Source organism: Stegostoma tigrinum, chromosome 5, assembly GCF_030684315.1.
Source record: "Stegostoma tigrinum isolate sSteTig4 chromosome 5, sSteTig4.hap1, whole genome shotgun sequence".
NCBI classification, from domain to species: Eukaryota; Metazoa; Chordata; class Chondrichthyes; order Orectolobiformes; family Stegostomatidae; genus Stegostoma; species Stegostoma tigrinum.
This window is the reverse complement of record NC_081358.1, coordinates 125,266,197-125,279,531: the sequence shown is the minus strand read 5'-3', so window position 1 is coordinate 125,279,531 and position 13,335 is coordinate 125,266,197. Positions and strand designations below refer to the sequence as shown.

The window sequence follows — 13,335 nt, the reverse complement described above, 5'->3', positions numbered from 1 at the left end:
TATGTACGTAGTCCAACTTGGGAAGGGGCCATACTGGACCTGGTGCTGGGGAATGAACCTGGACAGGTGGTTGATATTACAGTAGGGAACTACTTTGGAAATAGCGACCACAATTCTGTAAGTTTTACAATTCTCATGGACAAGGATGGGAGTGGTCCTAAAGGAAGAGTACTAAACTGGGCAAAGGCCGACCATACCAAGATTTGGCAGGATCTGAGGAATGTAGATTGGGAGAAACTGTTTGAAGGTAAATCCACATTTGATCTGTGAGGGGCTTTTAAGGAGAGGTTGATTAGCGTTCAGGAGAGACATGTTCCTGTGAAAATGAGGAATAGAAAAGGCAAGATTAGGGAACCATGGATGGCAGGTGAAATTGTGAGACTAGCCAAGAGAAAAAAGGAAGCATACATGAGGTCTAGGCGACTGAAGACAGACGAAGTTTTGCAAGAATATCAGGAATGTAGAATCTGAAATGAGGGATTAAGAGGGCTAAGACAGGACATGAGATATTGCTGGCAAACATGGTTAAGGAAAATCCCAAAGCCTTTTATTCATATATAAAGAGCAAAAGGGTAACTAGAGAAAGGATTGGCCCACTTAAAGGACAAAGAAGGAAAGTTATGCGCTGAGTCAGAGAAAATGGGTGACATTCTTAACAAGTACTTTGCATTGGTATTCACCAAGGAGAGGGGCATGACAGATGTTTAGGTTAGGGATAGATGTTTGCTTAGTCTAGGTCAAGTTGACATAAGGAAGGAGGAAGTGTTAGGTATCCTAAAAGACATTGAGGTGGACAAGTCCCCAGGTCCGGATGGGATCTATCCCAGGTTACTGAGGGAAGAAAGAGAGGAAATAGCGGGGGCCCTAACAGATATCTTTGCAGTGTTCTTAGACACGGGTGAGGTCCCAGAGGACTGGAGACTTGCTAATGTTGTCCCCTTGTTTAAAAAGGGCAGCAAGAATAATCCAGGTAATTATCGACTGGTGAGCTTGACGTCAGTGGTAGGGAAGCTACTGGAAAAGATACTGAGGGATAGGATCTATTCCCATTTGGAAGAAAATGGGCTTATCAGTGATAGGCAACATGGTTTTCTACAGGGAAGGTCATGTCTTACCAACTTAATAGAATTAAAATAGACGTGACAAAGTTGATTGATGAGGGAAAGGCTGTAGATGTCATATACATGGACTTCAGTAAGGCGTTTGATAAGGTTCCCCATGGCAGGCTGATGGAGAAAGTGAAGTCACATGGGGTCCAGGGTGTGCTAGCGAGATGGATAAAAAAAACTGGCTGGGCAACAGGAAACAGAGGGTAGTAGTAGAAGGGAGTTTCTCAAATTGGAGACCTGTAACCAGTGGTGTTCCACAGGGATCTGTGCTGGGACCACTGTTGTTTGTGATATATGTAAATGATCTGGAGGAAGGTGTAGGTGGTCTGATCAGCAAGTTTGCAGATGACACTAAGATTGGTGGAGTATCTGATAGTGAAGGGGACTGTGAGAAATTACAGCAGAATATAGACAGACTGGAGAGTTGGGCAGATAAATGGCAGTTGGAGTTCAATCCGGGCAATTGCAAGGTGATGCATTTTGGAAGATCAAATTCAAGGGCGAACTATACAGTAAATGGAAAAGTCCTGGGGAAAATTGATGTACAGAGAAATCTGGGTGTTCAGGTCCATTGTTCCCTGAAGGTGACAACGCAGGTCGATAGGGTGGTCAAGAAGGCATATGGAATGCTTTCCTTCATCGGGTGGGATATTGAGTACAAGAGTTGGCAGGTCATGTTGCAGTTGTATAGGACTTTGGTTCGGCCACATTTGGAATACTGTGTACACTTCTGGTTGTCACATTACCAAAAGGATGTGGATGCTTTGGAGAAGGTGCAGAGGAGGTTCACCAGGATGTTACCTGGTATGGAGGGTGCTAGCTATGAAGAGAGGTTGAGTAGATTAGGATTATTTTCATTAGAAAGACGGAGATTGAGGGGGGACCTGATTGAGGTCTACAAAATCATGAGGGGTATAGACAGGGTGGATAGCAAGAAGCTTTTTCCCAGAGTGGGGGACTCAGTTACTAGGGGTCACGATTTCAAGGTGAGAGGGGAAAAGTTTAAGGGAGATATGCATGGAAAGTTCTTTACACAGAGGGTGATGGGTGCCTGGAACGCGTTGCCAGCGGAGGTGGTAGACGCAGACACGTTAGCATCTTTTAAGATATACTTGGACAGGTACATGGATTGACAGGGAGTAAATGGACACAGACTGTTAGAAAATAGATGACAGGTTAGACAGAGGATCTTGATCAGCGCAGGCTTGGAGGGCCGAAGGGCCTGTTCCTGTGCTGTAGGTTTCTTTGTTTGTTGGAGGAGGCGACAGAGATAGGGAGGGGAATGGGGGCCGGAGGAGGCGGCAGAGATAGAGAGGGGAATGGGGGGGGAGGAGGCGGCAGAGATAGGGAGGGGAATGGGGGCCGGAGGAGGTGGCAGAGATAGGGAGGGGAATGTGGGCCGGAGGAGGCGGCAGAGACAGGGAGGGGAATGGGGGCCGGAGGAGGCGGCAGAGACAGGGAGGGGAATGGGGGCCAGAGGTGGCGGCAGAGACAGGGAGGGGAACGGGGGCCGGAGGAGGCGGCAGAGACAGGGAGGGGAATGGGGGCCGGAGGAGGCGGCAGAGACAGGGAGGGGAATGGGGGCCGGAGGAGGCGGCAGAGATAATGAGGGGAATGGGGGCCGGAGGAGGTGGTTTAGAGAGTATGTAAAACCTTCACTGCTCAATTGAAATGGCCCTTGTTTCACACGAACTGATGTCCTTCTGTAGAAGCAAGTGGATGACAATGTTAGCAGCAGCTGCAGGCTGGAGAGATGGTGGCACTGTGCCATTGTCACTGGATAAATAGTCTCAGGCCCCAGGCCAACATTCTGGGGACATGGCAGATGGTGAAAACTCAATTCAACAACAAAAAGAAAGGGTTTGTTTTAAAAAGGAAGGGAAAGAGAAAAATGCAGGGTGCTGGCATATTCTGTCTCTCTTCCCCAGATTTGGTGAATTGGGAATTGAGACTGCATATTTGCAAAATGCAATTGTAAACATTACAGCCTCAGTGAGGAGATTGCAGGGGCCTTGAAAGAGATCTCTGTATCTTCTTTAGTCACAGGCGATGTCCCAGAGCACTGAAGAATAGCCAGTGTTGTTCCTTTGTTTAACGAGGACAAGAAAGATAATGTGGGAAATTACAGGCTGATGATCCTTATGTCAATGGTCGGGTAATTATTGGAGGTGGTTTTTTTTAGGGATAGGATTTACGCATATTTAGAGAGGAATGGGTGAATGAGGGATGGTTTTGTGGAAGGGAGCATAGCTTTGTGCAGGGGAGGTAGGTCTTTTTTTTGAGGAAGTGATGAAGACGTTTGATTGAGGGTGGGCCAATGGATGTGGGCCATGGATTTAAGTAAAGCATTTGACAAGGTCCCTGATGGTAGACTTGTCCAGAAGATTAAGTCGCATGGGATCTATGATGAGTTAATAAGTTGGATATAAAATTGCCCTGATCATAGAAGACAGAGGGTAGTTGTGGAGGGGTGATTTTCTGACTGTAAGTCTGTGATCAGTGGTGTCCTGTAAGGTCAGTGCTGGTACCTCTGTTTCTAACATTTACAAAATGATTGGATGAAAATATCAGAGATTTGATTAGTAAATTTGCAGATGACACAGAAATTGGTGGAGATGTGGATAGTAAGGAACTTTGTCAAAGGATATAAATCAGTTGGAAAGTTGGACAGAAAAATGGTAGATGGAGATTTATCTGGACAAGTGTGAGGTGATGAATTTTGGGAGGTCAAATGCAAGAGGAAAGTATACAGTAAATGGAAGGACCCTTAGGAGCATTGATTTACAGAGGGATCTTGTGGCACAAGTTCAAAGCTCCCTGAACGTGGCAACACAAGGGGATAGGGTAGTAAAGAAGGGAAACAGCATTAATGACTTGGACGAGGGAATTGAAGGATGGGTCAGCAAGTTTGCAGACGACACAAAGGTCGGAGGTGTCGTTGACAGTGTAGAGGGCTGTTGTAGGCTGCAGCGGGACATTGACAGGATGCAGAGATGGGCTGAGAGGTGGCAGATGGAGTTCAACCTGGATAAGTGCGAGGTGATGCATTTTGGAAGGTCGAATTTGAAAGCTGAGTACAGGATTAAGGATAGGATTCTTGGCAGCGTGGAGGAACAGAGGGATCTTGGTGTGCAGATACATAGATCCCTTAAAATGGCCACCCAAGTGGACAGGGTTGTTAAGAAAGCATATGGTGTTTTGGCTTTCATTAACAGGGGGATTGAGTTTAAGAGTCGTGAGATCTTGTTGCAGCTCTATAAAACTTTGGTTAGACCGCACTTGGAATACTGCGTCCAGTTCTGGGTGCCCTATTATAGGAAAGATGTGGATGCTTTGGAGAGGTTTCAGAGGAGGTTTACCAGGATGCTGCCTGGACTGGAGGGCTTATCTTATGAAGAGAGGTTGACTGAGCTCGGTCTCTTTTCATTGGAGAAAAGGAGGAGGAGAGGGGACCTAATAGAGGTATACAAGATAATGAGAGGCATAGATAGAGTTGATAGCCAGAGACTATTTCCCAGGGCAGAAATGGCTAGCACGAGGGGTCATAGTTTTAAGCTGGTTGGTGGAAAGTATAGAGGGGATGTCAGAGGCAGGTTCTTTACGCAGAGAGTTGTGAGAGCATGGAATGCGTTGCCAGCAGCAGTTGTGGAAGCAAGGTCATTGGGGTCATTTAAGAGACTGCTGGACATGCATATGGTCACAGAAATTTGAGGGTGCATACATGAGGATCAATGGTCGGCACAACATTGTGGGCTGAAGGGCCTGTTCTGTGCTGTACTGTTCTATGTTCTATGTTCTATGTTCTATCGGTCATGGCACCGAGCATAAAAGTTGGCAAGTTACATTATAGCTGTATAATACTTTAGTCAGGCCACATTCGGAGTATTGGGTGCAGCTCTGGTCACTGCACTATGGGAAGAATGTGGAAGCTTTGGCAAGGGTGAGAAGAGACTGTTGCGTGAACTGGAGTGTTCTGAGGAATCGTCACTCAACCAGAGACTCTAACTCTGATATCCCTTCCCAGGTGCTGCCAGGCCTGCTGAGCTTTTCCAGCAATTTCTGTTTCTTATAGCTATAGAAGCGGTTGGACAAACTTGGATTGTTTCGCTATAATGTCGAAGGCTGATGGTAAACTAGATAGAAGTTTACAAAATTAGAGCAATGGATAGGGTGGATAGTCAGAGTCTTTTTCCCAAGGTGGAAATGTCAAATACTTGGGGTCATAGGTTTAAGCTGAGAGGGTAAAAGTTTTAAAGGAGATGTGTGAACAAAGTTGTTTTTACACATAGGAAATGATGAAGATGTTCGACTGAGGGTGGGCCAATAGATGTTGTCTACTTGGATTTAAGTAAAGCATTTGACAAGGTCCCTCATGGTAGGTTTGAAACATGCTGTTCAGGGGAGATGCTAGAAACAGGTACGATAGCAATGTTTTAGACAGACACATGAAAGGACAGGGAATAGAGGGGATATGGGCCACATGCAAAGAAATGGGGTCAGTTCAGAATGGTATTATAGATGCCACAGATACAATGAGCCAAAGATCCTGTTCCTGTGATGTATTGTTCTAAGTCTTATGTTAAAGACTGTAAGAATAATCCCACCAATTACAGACCAATCAGTTTAACTTCAAGGATATGGACTCGTCTAAAGACAGTTAGTCAGGATAAAGTTAATGATTACATAAAAACCTGATATGTCCACAGATCACAGGACAGATGTACAGAAAAGTTAGCAAAGTATACACTGTTCTCTGGTTTATTAAACGGGGCATTGAATATTGGTCCAAGACATTGATGTTGAGCTTGTACAAGACATTTGTTCGACCTCACCTGGACTATAATGCACAATTGTGGGGTGACTCATTATAGGAAAGATGTGGATTCATTACAGAGAGTGCAGAAGTGGTTTACAAGAATGATTCCAGGGATGAGGAACGTCAACAATGAGGATAAACTGAAGAAGTTGGGACTGTTCTCCCTGAAGAGAAGGAGGTTGAGAGGAGATCTGGGGATAAAGGTTTTCACAGGTAGAAGCGGGTTGTACAATAGATTGGGAGAAGCTGTATCTGCTTGCAAAAGAAACCAGAAGAGGCAGCACTGATTTAGTGATTTGCAAATGAAGTAAGGGTGAGGTGAGGAATAACCTTCTCATTCAGCGAGTAGTTCGAGTCTGGAATGCACTGGTTGGAGATGGGTTCATTTGGGGCATTGGATGGTTATTTGGATAAATAATACAGAAGGGTATTGGAGAAAAGTAATATAGAAACAGAAAATAGGCCATCAACAGGAACATGGCTGATCATCCAACTTAACATCCTACTTCCGAGCTTTCTCCATATAGCCTTTGATCCTTTTCAAATGGCAAGTAATACTTACTTCACACAAATCCAGCCAATGGCCATGACCAACAGCGGAGAATCTAATCATCCCTGAACATTCAATGGTATTGCCATCACTGAATACTCCACTATCAACATTCAGAAACGGAACTGAACTCTATCTATAAACACAGTGGCTACAACAGCAGGTCAGAGGCTGGGAATACTGCAATGAGCAACTCACCTCCTGACTCCCCAAACTCTGTCCACAACTACAAGGCACAGGTCAGGAGTGTGATGGAATACTCCCCACCCGCCTGGATGAGTGCAACTCCAACAACACAAGAAACTTGACACCGTCCTGGTAAATGCAGCCTGTTTGACTGACACCTCATCCACTCCCTCCACCTCTGACTGTCAGTAGCAAGTGTGTAACATCTACAAGACGCATTGCAGAAATTCACTAAAGATCCTTTTAGAGCACCTTCCAAACCCATGACCACTAGTAGGACAAGGGCAGCAAATACATGGGAACACCAACGCCTGCAAGCTCCTCTCCAAGCCACTCACCATCCTGATTTGGAAATATATCGCTGTTCCTTCAGGTGTCAGACATTGTCAGTCGACCTACAGCACATGGGCTGCAGCAGTTCGTGAAGGCAGCTCACCTTCAAGGGGCAATTAGGGATAGGCAATAACTGCTGGGTCAGTCTGAAATGCCACATACCCTGAACTGAAACAAGATAGAATCACATTCTTGAAAGTTATCTTGCAAGAGAATGTCCCTCCATTTCCTCCACTTCAAGTGGAGTTGGAAATGTTTCAGAATACCAGTGTTGAAATCAAGTTGAACATCACAGAGTGGAGCTATTCAGTTCATAACTGTGGGTCCCATCTGTAGATGTCACCCAGCCCAGCAATTAGAAATGAATCTACCTGGAAAGGCACAACATGTGCAATGCAGATGCAAGGCATTCAAATCTATGTTGTTGATTAGATTTCACCTGTTGTCATCTCACCTCATCAATAGCTCATTCTATTCCCTTCTCCCTACGTATTTATCCAGCTTCCCTTTAATGCACTGAAACTTTCTATGGGAGTGGGTCCACATTGTCACCAATCTCGAAATAAGAGATTTTTCCTGACTTCACTTTTGGAACTTGCAAAATACCATATGTTTAGGGCACCAAGTTCTGGGGATTCCCATGCAATGTCAAGATATCCTCCCTCCATCTACACAATTAAACCTTTGCATAATATTAGAACTTCGTTAGAATTCTTTGAGGAGGATAGATAAAGGGAAAACACTGGAGGTATTACATTTTGCTTTTCAGACTAATGTAAACAGTCTTTGGCCTCTTATCTAAAGAAAGATATATTGATATTGGAGGCAGAGAATGTTCTACCAGTTATGGATGGACTGTTTTATGAAGAGATGTTGAGTACATTGGGCCTATACATATAGAATATAGAAGAAATAGAGACAAACTTATTGAAACATGCAAAATTCTTAAGGGACTTGACAGTGTAGATGCAGAAAGGTTGTTTCCCCTTGTGGGAGAGTCTAGAGTCAAAGGGTATCATCTCAAGATGAGTGTCCATTTAAGACAGAGATGGGAAGGAATTTCTTCTCTCAGAAGGGGAGTGAATCTGTGAATTTTTTTCCTGCAGGAGGGCTGCTGAGCCTGAGTCATTAAGTACATTCCAGGCTGAGACAGACAGGGTTTTAATCAGTAAGGAGGATTGAGCCTAATGGAAAAAGGCAAGAAAGTGGAGTTGAGGATTATCAGATCAACCAGGATATCAATGGGCTGAATAGCTTACTTCTGATCCTATGTCTTATGGTCTAACAGTATCAGGGCCACCCAAGTCATCTCCTTCCTGAACTAAAAGCCCTTTCCTTTTTCAACCTTGCATTGCAGGATTTGCATTCTTAAGTCTTATTTGGTTCCATTGCGGTACCATACAGCGTGCAGAATTTTACCTACTTTTCCACCCAAATTAGATTCAATAAGTAAAGATTAAAGATTGGTGTACACGTCCACAGATCCTTGAAGGCAACAGGACAGGTGGGCAAAGTAGTTCAGGCAGCATCTGGGATAGTTGACCTTATTAGTTGATGCATTAAATATAAAAGCAAAGAGGATATGATGGAGCTGCGTGTAATACTGTTTAGGCCACACCTGGAGAACAGTGTGCACTTCTGGTCGCCACACTATAGGAAGGCTGTGACTGCACTGGAGGCGTTGCAGGAAAGGTTCACCAAGAATTGGACTGGAGCAATTCAACTATAAGGAGTGACCGAATAGTCTGGAGTGTTTTCCTTAGAGCAGAGAAGGCTTAGGGGGATCTGATTAAGGTGTATGGAGTTCTGAGCGGCACCAATAGCGCAGATTGGGAAGAGGGATCAAAAACTGGGGCCACAGATTTAAGGTAAGGAACAGGAGGTTTGGGGGGAAAATCATTTGCGCACAGAGGGGGAATTCTGTATCTAGAACTGACTGACTGAAACAAAATCAACTCGGTGGGAACATTCAACAGCTTTCCATTTCCTCTGGTAAAAGCAAGAATCTCCACAACATTTAAGTAGTTAGATGCGCATTTGAAATGCCATAACATACACTGGGCTAAGTGCTGCAAAGTGGGATTAGAATCGATGCATGTTTGATGGCCAGCATGGACTCAATGGACCAATGAGGCTCCCTCAACAGTGTCAAAGCCCTATTGTTCACTTGGCAAGGTATCTGAAACTTGAAAGAATAAAGAAAAAAAATTCTGACAAATGATGTAGTTATCACTGGCATTTATTGCCCATCCCTAATTGCCCAGAGGACAGTTAAGAGTCAACCACATTGCTGTGGATCTGGAGTCACGTGTAAGCCAGACCAGGTAAGGATGGCAGTTTCCTTCCCTAAGTGAACCAGATGGGTTTTTACAACAATCGATGACAGTTTCACAGTCGCTATAACTGAGGCAAGCTTTCAATTCTAGATTTATTCAATTTACAATTCCAGCGTGGTGGGATTTGATCCTGTGTCCGTGGAGTAATAGTCTGGATTCTCTTGATTACCCATCCCCGATACAGCTAAGACATCGCCCTTTCCCCAAAAGCAGAAAATAAAGTCAACTTACTGTGAACATTCGGCAGTTTTCCCCTTGCTCTGGTAATCCATTATACATTGGATGAGCTGATTGTTTTCATCCAGTAACTAATTAAAAAAAGGTAGAGGAGGAAATGAGTGCAAACGGCATGTGTTCACTCGTGCTCATGTAGTCCCTGCGCATCAACATACTCACTGTTTGAAATCTTAGATCTGCCCCAACAATCTATCAGATACAAGCCATCCAGAACGATAACATTTAACACATAACATTTGGCCATTCGCATAGAACCCGAGTCTTGATGAAACTTTGCCTACTATTCATCAGGATCAAAGCAAGAATGCCAAATTACAAACAATCTAAAATGATGTATAGCCAAGAAAGAGGAGCTGGTTGTTTGGCAAGTTGATGCTGTCTTCATCAACCACAATTCTTACCAATCAAATGGACTTACTGACCAATCAGCATGCTTTTTACCTATTATTGTATAAAATTCCAAACCATTAGTAATTTGGCATTCTTGCATTAGTCTTGATGAATGCAAGATCAGAACTTTCAGTACTGTGTCTCTCTCTTGTCTATGATAATGTAGCCTGCTAACCCTGCTTACATAAAGTGATTTGAGATCGGATACAGGTACCAGAATTTCACCCACCCCAAGACCTATTTCCATTACAGCATTGAGGGCTGTCATGATAGAAGTCTATAAAATCATGAGGGGCATGGATAGATTGGATAGTCAGTTTTTCTCAGGGTAGAAATATCAAACAAGGGACATACGTTTAAGGAGAGAGATGGCGGAAGTTTAAAAGGAGATGCGTGAGCACGTTTTTGTTTAAACACTGAGGGTGTTTAGTGCCTGGAACACGCTGCCATGGGAGGTGGTAGAAGCAAATAGGATAGCAACATTTAAGAGGCATTTAGCCAGACACATGAACAGGCAGGAAAGGGAGGGATATGATCGTGTACAGGCTGATGGGATTAGTTTAAAATGGCATCATGTTTGGCACTGACATAGTGGGCCAGGGGGTCTGTTCATGTGTTGTACTATTCTGAGCAATCAAAATCTACAGTGAGCCTCCAGCCTGAGGGATTGGTGCATTGTCAGAGGTGCCATCTTTCAAATGAGACATTAAACGGAGATCCTCATCTGCCCTCTCAAGTGGGCAAGAAAAGATTTCAGGAACACTATTGTGAACAGTAGTGAAACTTCCCTGTGTCCAGAAGCCAAACCTATTCTTCAATCGATGCCATTTTTTTAAAAACGTCATAGTCTGAATAACACCTGATTGCTGTTTTTGGGAGCTCATTGTGCTGAAAATGGCTGCGGCACTTCAACCATTCTGAAGTGTTGCACCTGTCGGAAGTATTACATTGGCTCTGGAATCTTCTGGGACTTTGAACGGTCACGAAAGCAGCTACAGAATTTTGTTTTTTTTTGAAAAGTTCTTTTGTGGAACATGGGTGTCTCTGGCTGGACCAGCATTCATTGGCCGTTCCCATTTGCCCCTTGAGGCGGTGGGGGTGAGCTGCCTTCTTGAGCTGTTGCAGTCCATATGCTGTGGGTTGACGCATAATGCCCTTAAGGAGAGAATTCCAGGATTTTTACCCAGTGACACTGAAGGAATGATGATATATTTCTAGGTCAGGATAAGGAATGGCTTGGAGGGGAACATGCAAGTCTTTCTGTCGCTCAACACTGTTGTATTTATGAAATGTCCAACTTCAGGATTGTGTGCTGAGGAGTGTCCATGTTTCCCAAGATGAATGCCACTTGTAAATAAGTAATTGTCTACTGCAAGTAGACATTGCGAGAGGCAGAAACATAACAACCTGCATTTGCACAGTGTTGTGTAAAAGGCACTTCGCTGAAACCATAGCTAAATTTGACACGAGCCTCAAAAGGAGGCATCAGAATGTGACCGAAGGCTTCTTGTAATGATTTGTGTAGCTGCAGCACAAGAGCCCTCTGTGCCACTCACTAAACGAGGTTACTGTTTCTAACAGGGATTACTACTCATTGTTCTGACAAGAAGATGCCACCTCCCACTCAGTGACTCCCTTTGCAGGCTCGCTCTACATGTTCATGAACATTGTCATGCATTTTTGACCAAGTCCTCTTCCACATTAGCTCAGTCTTTCACAACTTGCTCCCAACAGCAAATCTCCACATTGCGCTTGTGACCTCAGAAGCCCCGAAAATCGTTTCTCGGGATGAAGAGCCACACAGATCCCGGTGGAAAAGCTCTATTTCCACCGTGCGGTGGAATTGTTCTCTCCTGTTTGGTCACCATCTGACTCTACATTTTGTGTGGCTTCTCCTTACTCCATGTGCCCTCGTTTTAGGCATGTGTCTACACTGTGGTACCTTATCGTCATACTCTTCAGAGTTCACTGACTCCACAACCTAAGCACTATGAAGAATTAAAATGTAGACTTGTAAAGGAATGAATGAAGCTGGCAAAACAAAAACCATGTTAAGGATCCTCAGACAGCACCTTCCAAACCCACAATCACTTCCATCTGGAAGGACTAGGGCAGCAGATACTTGGGAACAGCATCCCCTGCAAGTTCCCCTCCGAGCTACTCACCATCCTGACTTGGAAATATATGGCTGCACGTTCGGTGTCACTACATTAAAAGTCATGGAGCACTCTTCCCTAAATTGATTGCAGAATCCCTACAAAGACTGCACCAACTCAAGAAGGCAGCTCACCACCAGCTTCTCAAGAGCAACTCAGCATTAACTGCTGGGCCCAGAAAGTGACACCCACATCCCACAAATGAATTTTTCAAAACTTGTAAAAGAGTACGAGGAGATGAGGATTGGTTTTCGTATCGCATTAAAAAAATTCAATAGGAACTTCTGAAAGTGACAAATATGCAGTTAAGAGTCAACTACTTTGCTGTGGTCTGGAGTATAGCTTTAGATTCTAGATTTTTATTTATTGAATCTAAAGTCTACCAGCTGCTGTGATGGGATTTGAACTTGCAACCCCATAGCCTGGTCCTCTGGATTATAGTTACACCCTAACTATGAACCATTTGCCTCTGAAAATCTGCATCTAACATGTTGACAAGGAGGAATAGGTGTAGGCCATTCAGCCCTGCAAGCCTGTTCTGCCAATCAATGAAATCATGACTGATCTGTGACTTAACTCCATGTACTTGTCTTTGACCCACAGTCATTAATAATTTAGGTACATTTTTGTTAAGTAATTTGTTTATGTTTTCCTGTTAACATCTTAAAGGCTTCGATCAGATCACCCTCAACCTTCTAAATTCTAGAGAAAACAGTTTGTATAATCTCTCCTCATAACTTAATGCCTGAAGTCCAGGTTTCATTCTGGTAAACCTACATTGTACTCCCTCCAAGACCTGCATATCCTTCCTGAAGTGTGTAGCCCAGAATTCAGCACTAGATTTCAGGTGAGGCTGGAACAGTGAGTTACTGGCTGAATGAGTTGTACTGTTTAAGCTTATTTTAAAAAGGAGGGATCCTTTGTGCCTTTCCAACCACTTTCCCTCCTTGCCTTGCAGAAATGGTGCACTCACCAATCCCCAAATCCTGCGCAGCCCCTTGGAGAATAAGGGCTTTCATTTCATCGCAGAGACAATACAGTGTGGAGCTGGATGAACACAACAGGCTAGACAGCAGAGGTGCAGGAAAGTTAACGGTTCGCGTCGGGACCCTTGCTCGAAACGTCAGCTTTCTTGCTCCTCTGATGCTGCTTGGCCAGCTACGTTCATCCAGCTCCACACCGTGTTATCACACCCCTTCTTCAGCAAAATTGTGTTCTTGTT

General features: G+C 44.2%; 1 protein-coding gene across 4 annotated transcripts in view; it reads right to left on the bottom strand.

The window, feature by feature from the left end:
* ss18 (SS18 subunit of BAF chromatin remodeling complex) overlaps positions 1–13,335 on the bottom strand; it is a 74,419-nt gene that overhangs the window by 59,028 nt on the left and 2,056 nt on the right. For all 4 annotated transcript variants that reach the window (XM_048528663.2, XM_048528664.2, XM_048528662.2 and 1 more), the window contains exon 2: positions 9,562–9,638. In XM_048528663.2, coding sequence (XP_048384620.1) covers positions 9,562–9,638 — 77 coding nt within the window. The remainder of the gene's footprint in view (positions 1–9,561; positions 9,639–13,335) is intronic.